The sequence below is a fragment of the Equus asinus genome, chromosome 8 (genome assembly GCF_041296235.1).
Source record: "Equus asinus isolate D_3611 breed Donkey chromosome 8, EquAss-T2T_v2, whole genome shotgun sequence".
Lineage (NCBI taxonomy): Eukaryota > Metazoa > Chordata > Mammalia > Perissodactyla > Equidae > Equus > Equus asinus.
The window spans coordinates 20,631,273-20,644,060 of record NC_091797.1 but is presented as its reverse complement, the minus strand read 5'-3'; the positions used below and the strand labels follow the sequence as shown (position 1 = coordinate 20,644,060).

Below are 12,788 nucleotides of genomic sequence, written 5' to 3'. Positions count from 1 at the left end.
AGTGTAAGTCATGCAGAATTAAATCATTTATTCTTGTTACAAATAAGACTGAGAGAATAAAACCAAAATATCAATTACCACAATAAGTGTGAATGAATTGATGGAAATTCCTTACGAAAAAAAGGAATGGCCCTCAGATTTGGAAAAAGAATCCTGCTATGGCAAGCCTAATTAGGAAAATGAATAAGGGGCCGGCCTGGTGGCACAGCAGTTAACTGCGCATGTTCTGCTTCGGCGGTCCAGGGTTCGCCGGTTTGGATTCCAGGTACGGACATGGCACCACTTGGCAAGCCATGCTGTGGTAGGCGTCCCACATATAAAGTAGAGGAAGATGGGCATGGATGTTAGCTCAGGGCCAGCCTCCCTCAGCAAAAAGAAGAGGCAGCAGTTAGCTCAGGGCTAATCTTCCTCAAAAAGAAAAAAAAAGAAAAAAGAAAAAAAGAGAAAAAAGAAAAAAAAAGAAAAGAAATAAAAACAAAGACATAAATAAATAACATCAGGATTGAGACATGCAATTAAAACAAGAGAATATTATATACATTACTGTGGCAATATATTTGAAAATTAAAGGGATGAGATCTTACTCTTTTTCTCTCAAGAAACAAAACTATCATATTATTTAAAAGTAAAACATAACTGAGAAAATTACCGCAAAAAGTCAGGAAGGAATGTAATATTATAATAGGCAATTAAATCAGTTTAAGGCATATCACTACCAGTGTGAATTAGTGATTAAGGAAGAACTAGATTATTTGTTTTTTGTTTTTTGGTGAGGAAGATTCACCTGAGCTAACATCCGTTGCCAATCTTCCTCTTTTTGTATGTGAGCAGCCACCACAGCATGGCCACTATCAGTAGTGTAGGTCTGTGCCCAGAAACTGACCCTGAGCCGCTGAAGCAGAGCACACTGAACTAGGCCACCAGGGCTGGTCCCTAGCTTAATTTTTAATGTGATGAATTATATGTTCATATACAAAATAAAGACAACCCAAATATCTTAGGATGAAAGTATACAATCTTTCACCATTAAGTGTGAGGTTAGCTGTGGGTTTTCCAAAGATGTCTGTCTTGGTCAGTTTGGCTTCTATAATAAATATACCACAGACTGGATGGATTAAAAAATAAAAATATTTATTTATTTATTAAAAAAAATTTGTTTCTCATAGTTCTGGAGGTTGAGAAGTCCAAGATCAGGTGCTGGCAGATTTGGTGTCTGGTGAGAGCCTGCTTCCTGGTTTGGAGATGGCTATCTTCTTACTGTATCCTCACATGGCAGACAGCAGGCATGGAGAGCAAGCTCACTTGTGCCTCTTCTTAGAGGGGTACTAATCCCATCCAGGAAGGCTCCTTCCTCATGAGTAATTAATTTCCAAAGGCTCCATCTCAAAATACCATCACAGTGGGGATGAGGCTTCAACAGAAGAATTGCATGGGGACACAAACATTCAGTTCTTAACAATGACCTGTATCAGATTAAGAAACTTCCCCTCTCTTCCTAATTTGTTGAGAGTTCCTCTCAAGAAAGACTTTGGATTTTTTTCAAAATATTTTTCTACATTTATGGAGATGATCACGTAGCTTTTGTCCTTTATTCTATGAATACGATGTATTATAACAAATTGTTTTCTAAGTTTAAGTCAGTCTTCCACTCCTGGGATAAAGCCCATTTAGTCAGGGAGTATGATCCTTTTTAGATGTTCCTGGGTGTGGTTTACTAGTACTCTGTTGAAAATTTTTACATCTATATTCAAAAAGATACTAGTCTGTAGTTTTCTTTCCCTGTGATGTGTTTGTTTGATTTTCCTATCAGGGTAACACTGGCCTTGCAGAATGAGTTGGGAAAGAACTGGTATTAATTCTTCTTCAAATATTTGGTAAAATTCATCAGTGAAGTCACCTGGGCCTGGGTTTTTCTTTTCGAAAAGTTTTACTAATTCAAACTGTTTACTTAGTATAGGTCTACTCAAACTTTCTTCTTAATTCAGTTTCAGTAGTTTGTGTCTTTATAGGAGAGAAAGTAAATATTTATAGAATTGGTTATATTAACCATCTTATTTATCATTTCTGTTTCTTTTCATTTCTTTTTGTAATGTGAACTACCATCTTGTGTTACTCTTTACTCCAATATAGCTTTGTTACCACCCACCTCAATTGTGTTGTTAAGTATGTATCTATGTGTTAGAGACCTAACATTACAATTATATATACTGTTGTATACAATTGCTTTTCAAATCAGTTAAGAGAAGAAAGGAAAATATGCAATTATATTGTTTCTTATATTTATCTACATAATTACCTTTACCTGTTTTTTTGTGTGGGTGTGGATTCAAATTACTGTCTGGTGCAACTTGCTTTCAGCCTGAGGAATTTCCTTGAGTATCTTTTCTATTGGTCTGCTAGCAAGAAATTCCCCCAGTTTTTGTTTATTCGGGAATATCTTTATTGTGCCTTCACTTCTGAAAGTTAGTTTTGCTGGATATGTTTCTTGGTTGACAAGCATTTTCTTTCAGCTCTTTGAATATGTCATCTCACTGCTCTCTGAGCTATACGGCTGATGACAAGTAAGCTGTTAATGTTGTTGGGGTTCCACTGGGTGTGATGAGGTGCTTTTCTCTTACAGATCTCATGATTTTGTCTTTGCCTTTCAACATTTTTACTAGTCATATGTCGCTTAAGGATGGGGATACGTTCTGAGAAATACATCGTTAGGCAATTTTCTCATTGTGCGAACATCATAGAGTGTATTTACATAAACCTAGATGGTACAGCCTACTGCACATCTAGGCTATATGTTATAGCCTACTACTCCTAGGCTACAAAGCAGAACAGCATGTACTGTACTGAATACTGTAGGTAATTATAACACAATGGTAAATATTTGTGTATCTAAACACAGAAAAGGTACAGTAAAAATATGATATAAACGATTAAAAAAACAGTAGACCTATAAAGCGTACTTACCACAACTGGAGCTGGCAGGACTGGAAGTTGCTCTGGGTGAGTCAGTGAGGGAGTGGAGTGAATGTGGAGGCCTTGGAGGCCTAGGATATTACTGTACAGTACCGTAGACTTTGTAAACACTATATACTTAGTCTGTGCTAAAATTTATAAAAAATATTTTCTTTCTTCAATAATAAGTTAACTTTAGCTTACTGTAACTTTTTTACTTTATAAACTTTAATTTTTTTAACTTTCTGATTCTTTTGTAAAAACTTAGCTTAAAATACAAATACATTGTACAGCTGTACAAAAAATTCTTTCTTTATACCTTTATTCTATAAGCTTTTATTTTTAAATTTTTTTTTAACTTTTTAAACTTTTTTGTTAAAGACACAAACACACATATCAGCCTAGGCCTAGACAGGGTCAGGATCATCAGTATCACTGTCTTCCACCTCCATGTCTTGCCCCACTGGAAGGTCTTCAGGGGCAGTAACACACACAAGCTGTCATCTCCTATGATAACAATGTCTTCTTCTGGAATACCTCTTGAAGGACCTGCCTGAGACTCTTCTTGAAGAGGTGTCACTCTTTCCAGAAGTAAGTCTATGGTGGTTTGTTTCTTTTTTCGTCAAGATTTGCTTGTAAGCAGATAATGCACCATGAACATTCCTCTCTATTAATGAAAATCTTTCAGTGTTAGGGTCCATGTTTTCCAACTTTTTGAGGAATTTGCTGAAGTTTACAAAAGTACAAAAGTTCTGCTAAACCCTTTCACTGTGAATTTTCTTAGGGGTTCTTTTTCTTCTCTTGTGGTTTTCTTTTCTCTTGCCTCCTCTTCAGCTATGCATTCCTGTTCCAATTCCACCAACTCCCCACTAGTCAACTCCTCAAGAATCACTTCTAGGAGCTCCTCAGTGTCATCCTCACCCACACCCAAATTAAAGTTGTTTGCCATCAAGCACAGTCTTGTTGATTTTTGCAACCTCTTCATCCTCGGCAAATCCTTTGAAGTCATGGTTGAATCTCTAGGATGTGTTCTTCCAGATGCCACTCATACACTCCTTGGTGACATCACCCCAAGCAATGTTCCTGATGCAGTCACAGATGTTATAATCCTTCCAGAATTGCATCAGTATCTTCTCAGTGTCTTCCTCAGTTGCAGCAATAGCCTGGGCAAAGGTTCTCCTCAGGTAGTTGGCCTTAAAAGCTGCTAGAACTCCTTGATCCATTGGTTGGATCAAAAAAGTGGTGTTTGGAGGGAAAACACTGCTTTGATATAGGGAGGAATATTATTAATAAAAGGAAGATGTCCGGGAGCATTATCAAGCAAAACCTTGAAAGGTACATTAGTCTCCAAACAGTAGTTCTCCATTTCGCCGGTAGAGCAATTCAGGAGGGCATCTTAGAAGAGGAGCTGGGTCATCCATGACTTCTTATTGCTTCTGTAGTACACTGGCAGTGAGTGCTTACTGATATGCTTGAAGGCCCTGGGGTTCTTACTGTACCAGATCACAAAGGGTTTCCATTGGTAGCCTACAGCATTGCCTCCAAGCAAGACTGCCATCTTGTCCTTAAAAGCCTTGAAACCTGGTACTGACTTGGTCACAGACCACCACTCAGTTTCATACTATGTAATGAATAACGATTCTTGAATTGCTTAAACCACCCAGAGCTAGCAATAAATTCAACATCATAGTTGAGTCCAGGCTTTTCTTCCAACATCACAACATCTTTGCTTTGGCCATGATCATCATGGCACTGAGAGGGATATGCTTCTGTGTCTGATCTTCAATCCACATCATTAAAAGTTCCTCCAAGTCTGATTATAATGGGCCCTTCTCAAAATTTTGTTAGTGTCATTGCCTTCAAAGAAGCAGATCCTTTAACAGCTTCTGTCACTTTGTTCTTGTTCTTCAAGATTGTAGCTGTGCTGGAATGGGACATGCCTGACTGGTAAGCAACAACTATCACTCATTTTCCAACTTCATAGTCCTTAATCACTTTAATTTTGTTTGCAGGTCAATCATGCAATGTGGCCTCTTACCTGGCAACATTAGCAGCGGATTTTGTATGCTTAGGGGCCATGATGAACAAAACAACAAAAGTTTAAATCAAGAACAACAGAAAATGATGCAATTGAGAGACATGATAAACAAGAGATGTATGAGGCTGCTGCTGGTGTAACAGGGCCTACTGTTTTACGGTAAACATTTTTTTTAAGTAGAAAGAATATACTCTAAAATAACAGTAAAAAGCATAGTATAATAAATACATAAACCAGTAACATAGTTGTTCATTATCTTATCAAGTATTATGTAACGTACATAATTATATGTGCTATACTTTGATATGACTGGCAGCACAGTAAGTTTACACCCGCATCACCACAAATGTGTGAGTAAGGAGTTGTGTTACGAGGTTATAATAGTTATGATGTCACTAGGTGATAAGAATTTTTCAACTCCATTATAATCTTATGGGACCACCATCATATACATGATTGGTTGCTGACCAAACATCATTATGTGGCCGGTGACTGTAAAATGTCTGAATGTGGCTCTCTATGTGTTTATCCTACTTGCAACTTGTTGAGCTGCTTGGATGTGTAGATTAATAATTTTCATCAAAATTGGGAAGTTTTCAGTCACTATTTCTTTGAATATTTTTTCTACTCCTTTTACTCTTTCCTTTCCTTCTGGTATTCCCATTATGTGTATGTTGGCTCACTTAATGGTGTCTCATATTTCTCTGAAGTTCTGTTAATTTTTCTTCATTCTTTCTTTTCTTTGTTCTTTAGACTGCATAATCCTTAGCAATCTGTCTTCAAGTTCACTGATTCTTTCTTCTGGCAGTTCAAAGCTACTTTTGGGCCCCCTTACTGAATTTTTTTATCTGTAATTATACCTTTCAATTCTAGAAATTGTTTCTTTTTTATAATTTCTATCTCTTTATTGATATTCTCCATTTTGTTAGACACTGTAATCATACCTTCCTTTTGTTCTTTAAACATGGTTTCTTTTAGTTCTTTTAACATATTTAAAAGGTATTTTGAAGTTTTAGTCTGCTAAGTCCAACATCTGGGCCTCCTCAAAGGCATTTGTGTTGTATGCTTTTTTCCTTCCCCCTTTTTATGGATCACAAATAACTGTTTCTTTGCATGTCTAGTATTTAGCTGTTGCTGTGGAAAATGGACATTTTAGATAATATACTGTAGGAACTCTAGATAATAATTCTTTCCCCTTCCCAGGGCTTGTTGTCATTGCTTATTTGGTTGTTTATTTGGTTAGTGACTTGGCTGGATTAGTTCAATAAAGTTTCTTTCCTTTGCAGTGTGCTGCCTCAGATGTTGCTCCTCAGAGGGCACAGACTTGAGCATGCAGTCTTCTTAATCACCAGGGATGACTGTGGTTTTACTAAGATTCTCTTTGGCTGTAATTTATCCTGATCTCTCCATTAAGTTTTGAGTTGGTCTGACTCTTGGTATCACACATGGCTGTTAGCTTCCACTAATTGCTGACTGATTGCTCCATCATTTTTAAGAATACTCTTGGGCATGCACTGCTCCACAGACTAATCTAAATAATGTTGGGCTCTTCTGCAGAGTCAAGTTATTACCAGCCTTTACGTTTTGCTCTGACGCCAGGAAGACTCTTCTTAGTCTTCTCTTTCCTTTGGTTTCTTCTGTTAAACTTTTAGCCTATGCACTGTTTTGCTTGTTGTTATTAGTATCACAGAGCTACCAGCTTCCTCTTAACTGCTGACCACCAGGATCTCCATTGTTTTTTACAACACCCTTAGGTATGCACTTCCACATGGTCTATTCCAAATAATCAGTCTCCAGAGAGAGAGAGCTGCACAGTTCTCCGTGATTAAGCCCTGCATCTCTGTCTGGACTGAACCTTTGCATCACTGTACTGGAGCTGCAGGTGGGAACAGCAATCAGCTTCTCCTGGAGAGACTCTCCTAGATCTGAGAGTGGGGAGCTGGGCAGGGATGGTAGCCACTTATCTTCTAATTTTGTCCCTTCTGGTGTGGAGCTTTACACCCTATGAGTAAGCTAGAGTAGGGTAATCAGGGGCCAGTATTCTCAGTCTGCCACATCTAGGGTAGAGCTTCCCTATGAATAGAAGATGAATGGAAGCTCCAGTACTTTCAGTTGTACCTGAGTAGAACAGAGTTTCTGCAATACGGAGCCAGAGATGAGAAATGCTGACCTCTTGTTCCTCCTGGGGTGAAACTGTTGCCCTAGACTGGGAGCTGGAGAAGCAAGTGCCCAGTGTTATTGGGCATGGGAAGGGAAGAGAGGAGCAGGTCATGGCTCAAATGCAATAGACTCTCACTGTTCTTAATGAGATTTAGTAGATTTTCTTGATTATATGTTTCTACATTTGCTCTATGATCTTAGGACAAATTCCAGAGACTTTAAATGATCATTTTTTAAAAATTTTCACCAGTTACATGTGTTACACTGGGGAAAGAGTCTACTACACTCCTCACATGGCCATTCTAGAAGTCTCACCTCAGTATTACATGTATTTTACCTGAGTATTTTATCTTATAAATTAGATCAAATATTTTAAAACTTTATAAGACACACAAAATTAGAAAATTTAAATGAGGATAAAGAGGAGATATTTGAAATAAATAAGAAGGAGAGGGCATTAAACTGATGATGGTATGATGGTATTAGTACAATTCAATACTAGTCTCACTACTCTGAGCTTTTCAGTGTTCAAAGCATGCTATTAACAGCTATCATTATTCAGTGGCAGGAATGTATCAGGTGCTTTTCATACATTATGTTGAACGCTCATAAGAACTCTACATGGTAAGTGGTATAATTTCTGACTTATAAATGAGAAAATTGACCCTCAAGGTCACAGAGAGAAAAAGCAGAGAACTGAGATTCATTGGAATTCAGATCTGTTTTGCTCCAAGTTTATATTCTTTATGCATTAGATAAAAGGAAGGATTTAAATTCATCTGGAGAACTATTTTCCAGGAATTAAATCCTATGAGAACTGGAGGAATATTAAATAGGCAACACCAAGTAAAACATTTGATCAAAAATTTTTTTTGCATGTTATTAGACTTGCTGATTTGTTGATGGTAAATGCAAATAACTCTTTTTCTTTCGAAGTTCATTAACTCTTCAGTTGGTTTGGGGAGTTTTCTGGAACTGTCCTTAAGCCAGTAGAGTTTGTTTACCTACTTTATTTATCAATGCATATATTAGCAATGAACACCACTATACAATGACTGTATTCAATAGAAAATGAATGAGTTATTTCTAAAAATATATCATATTTATTTTGATTCAATAAGTATTATTTAGTAATTATTTTCTGCTTAGCATCATCTAATTTTACAACAATAATATTTTTTCTCAATATTCTAAAATGGGGAATTGAGTTGGAAAATGAGAAAAGGAAACTTTTCTACTCTGTTAGGCTTTTTGTTAGATTTCAAACAGCACAGAAATAACACATCACAATGAGGTGACTTTCCATCAGAAAACATATCACATACTTCCAATAATAAATTAATAAAAACCCATGTGTCCATTTCAAAGATATTTTATAACAGTTCTGGCTCCCTACATCCACGACAGAAAAACTACAGTTGCTAAAATCAATTATGTTTTAAATCAACACAGTTTTCTTAGTTTCATGATATTCTGATGTAAAGCAGGACATATTACCAAAAGAAAGAACTGAAATTCCAGATTACTATGAAGTCACATACATAAAAAATCACAAGATTAACTTGCCAACTAATAAATATTTGGATAATTTCTAAACTATGTAATTTAATGGAAGTACATATATTTTACTCTGATGGGAATGTCTACATAAACATTGCATAAATGTGTCATCCAGCACACATGTGTCATATTGTTTTCAGTTTGGTGTTTTGTGTAGGTTACCTTCCAGGAGATCATCCTCGTCTATGCCTTTGACAATCTTTGATTTGTAGTCTCGGAAAAACATGTATTTTAGCAGTCTTCTAAGTTTTTTCTATTAAAAATATGAAATAAGTAAATAAGAAACCTCATACATACATTCACTTTACTGATTAAAGACTATAACAATAACCAAATTTAATAAACTTGTATTCCAGGATCATTGGGGAAAATACAGCAAGTCTCAGAATAATACTCTAAAATTTTAATTTTTAATTTAGTCATTAAATTAAACATAAAAGATAAAACACAAACACTTTTAAAAGCATGTTTCATTTGCAAGTACCCAGATGCTCCAAATCACAGGGCCAGCCCCCACGTTTTTAATCTTATAAAAAGTTTTAAATTTTTTCTGCAAATTGTGATAAATATCAAATTTTCTATCCTAAGCTAACTATATTGACTATAGAATTTTGTAAACACTCAAGACCAAATTTTATTTTTAAAAATGATTTATAAACATCTAGATGAGGAGTTTGTAACAACTGCTCTAAAAAGTTAAGCACTCTCCTTTTTATTGTTTTTTATTCTCTGAAAATCTTTTATTTAAATGAGTTGGTTTATATTTTATATTTCTGGAAAACATTCTGTAATCTGAAGAACATACTTTTATGAAACTCAAAGCTGATGAATGATAGTTGGATCTTAATGATGGCTTTCTTTAGGTTTATTAGAAGACCACAATACTGCTTAACTTTAGAAGTCACTGACGGGGGCAAGCCCGGTGGCGCAGCGGTTAAGTGCACACGTTCTGCTTTGGCGGCCTGGGGTCCGCCGGTTCGGATCCTGGGTGAGGACCATGGCATAGCTCATCAAGCCATGCTGTGGCAGATGTCCCACATATAAAGTAGAGGACGATGGGCACGGATGTTAGCTCAGGGCTAGTCTTCCTCAGCAAAAAGAGGAGGATTGGCAGATATTAGCTCAGGGTTGATCTTCCTCAAAAAAAATTAAATAAATAAAAGTCACTGATGATACTTTTTAATTTGTTGTGTGCTTACACTTAGAATGTATTATTACTGGTTCTTGGCTTTCGGATTGAAGATTCCTAATAGTAGATGAAATATATTGTATTTCATGAAGTTCTTTTACATGTGCATCATTTGATATTCATAATAGACCTGCGATGCAGACAAATATAATTATCTCCTTTTTATGTGTAGAGAAAATGAGGTTAAAAACCGTCTTACAACTAGCGCTTAACAGGGCCCTAGAAGTAGAACATAGAACCTTTGAATCTCAGTTTCTTTATCTACAACGAAAGGAAAAGTAACAACCTTACAGGACTATTGGGAGGAATAAATGAAAGAATGAGTGAAGCTGCCTAGTGCAATATGTAAAACATGGTAGGCGGTCAAAAAATACTGGTTGAATATAAAGTGAAATTATTAAGAGAAAAAACATACACCTGTATACAGATCTTTCGCTACCCTTCTTTTCTCTTTGCTCTGATTCCATTCGGTACTTTAAATTTTACTTTGTCTTCCATTACACCTATGGAATCTACTTCAAATACTGTTTGGAGTATGTCAGCATATAAATAAAATTATTATTTTGAGGAGAAAGATGAGAACATTGGAACTATCATATTACAGCTATGCTCTCGGTTGCTAAAAAGATTCTGGTTAAGAGTCCCTCTGGACAACAGAAAGTCATTGTCAATTAGTGTATGTTCCTGAAGTTTCAATATGATTTGAAATTTTGACTTCTCCAAAAGGCAGGAAAAAGTGTCAGTGTGGACTGCTTTTTATGCTCACCACTTTAGCTTTTAGTGAAAAAAAAAATGACCGGACAGATTCAGTAAAGTGCTAATGCTGACTCTACCCTTCTCCACCTGCCTGAAGAGAGAATCTTGGCTCAGGATCCTCATTTCTGCCAACAGCACCCTGAGGCTTCTTCCTCACAGCACCACTCTGTAGACTGCCTGTTTCTCTGTAGTCCTCCAACTATCATGAAATCACCAAATCCCGCATACTCTTACTCTTCACTATCTTTCTGAATTTTTCCTTCTTCTCCACTTCCAGAGCCACCATACTAATCATATTTTGCCTTGATTACACTAACAGCATCCTGGTTAGTTCCTTTGCATTTGGTCCATTCTACATATGACTGTATGTCTCACCCTAGGCAGAAACCTCCACGTCAACAAATCCTACAGTCTCTCCACCAAATTACACAGCCTTAAAATTCTTTGAGTCTTAAAATGCTTCTTTAACTAAATCTTACAGATTTCCTAAACTCGATTACAGCTTCTTGATAGTGAAGACACTTCTTTTCTCTTCCATTATATTCCTCATACTATCTAAGAGTTAATGAACTAAAAATTTATAAAATTTACAGTAGACTGGTCAAGGTACAGTTTGTAAAACTCTGAATCTCACTGCATAGGAAGAGAAAATACTTGGTCCAAGTTTAGTCAACCTTCAGTCAATCAGAATGAAAGGTTTTACAGATATGAAGTAACTGGACAGCAGAAAGGATATTACAAGGTTATTCAAAAGGTCAGAGGAGACTGCCTTCTGACGAAAGTCAGAGCTACAAGCATACAAAAATGGTGGAAAAGCAATAGTTAAGTGTATGAAAAGGGTAGGGAGAAACAATGGAGAAGTGAGGAGGGCACACTGGGAACTAAGCACTGCTTGTTCACTTTGGATGACATCTACCATAACACACCGTGGTTACTCACAGTTCGTTTTTTATATGTAACCTGCAAATGAAACTTTTATTAAAAACATGTAAAATATTATTTTCAACTAGCTACTCATAAAAGATCGTTATGACAAAATTAGACATGTAAATACCAGCTGAAATATTTTAATACCTGAGTTCAAAGAGTAAGAAAGGTAGATCTTTAATTATAAAAAAACCCCCAGACATTATGGTATATATTTATGCTATTGGAATAGTCATCTTGATTGATTTGTTTTTTCCTATAAACCAGGGTCACAGAATAAACCTTGTATTTCAAGTTAAAAAAATTACTCCATGAAAGCCTGTAATCCCGTATAAAATTAGAAGTAAATATGCCATTCAGTTATATCCCACTTATCATAACAAAGCAGAGTCAACATACACTGAATATTATATAGCAATGAAAATGTCTACATAGGTATGTAAAGATAAGTGAGAATTAGTTGTTAGCAGTTTTACATAAGCACTTTTGCCCATGTAAAAATAAATATCAATTCTCTTGTAGGAAACCATTTTGTTGTGCCAACTATGAAGACTAAGACTTAGTTCAATAGTTACGATTCCAATTTGAAAGCTATGTAACAAGAATACATGATTTCCTTATATAAGTGTAATTAAGCATCAAGCATGGCATTTTAATACAAGAAAACTGTTTTATATTACCTTATCTTTGCGCATCAAAAACAGAAGATCTTCATCAGAGATTACCCTTGCTCCCCGAAGCCGAGAAACTTCAGCAGCTTGCTGTAACTAACAACAAAGGAAATTTAGGAATTTTTTTCAATATCTAAATTAAATGTACCACAGTCATGATGTCTCAAGAGAGACAGATACACTAAGAGTTAAAAACCTTTGGGAATAATCCAGCAATCACACTACTGCTTTTAAAAGCAAAATGTCTTATGTTTTAAAGTATAAAAAATGCAATTAAATTAACTTATAAGCCCACCTGTAACTGATACAATAAACAGAAATCCTTGATTTCTTTCATGCAAAAGAAAAATCATGTGCAGCTTCTAGAAATGCACTAATGCACCTGAAAATAATTTTATGAAATTTTATCCTCATATCCATGTGAGCAATGGTTTCACTCAGTATCACTAGTTGAATAAGCATATTATTAATCTGAGCTCCCATGCTGGTATGATTTGAAATAGGCCCATTCAGAACTTTAAAAGATCAACAAAAACAG

General features: G+C 35.9%; 1 protein-coding gene across 8 annotated transcripts in view; it reads right to left on the bottom strand.

The window, feature by feature from the left end:
- SUPT3H (SPT3 homolog, SAGA and STAGA complex component) overlaps positions 1–12,788 on the bottom strand; it is a 467,896-nt gene that overhangs the window by 144,476 nt on the left and 310,632 nt on the right. For all 8 annotated transcript variants that reach the window (XM_044776797.2, XM_070514825.1, XM_070514824.1 and 5 more), the window contains 2 exons: positions 12,260–12,346; positions 8,870–8,960 (listed from right to left, as the gene is read on the bottom strand). In XM_044776797.2, the coding sequence (XP_044632732.1) occupies positions 8,870–8,960; positions 12,260–12,346 (178 nt within the window). The remainder of the gene's footprint in view (positions 1–8,869; positions 8,961–12,259; positions 12,347–12,788) is intronic.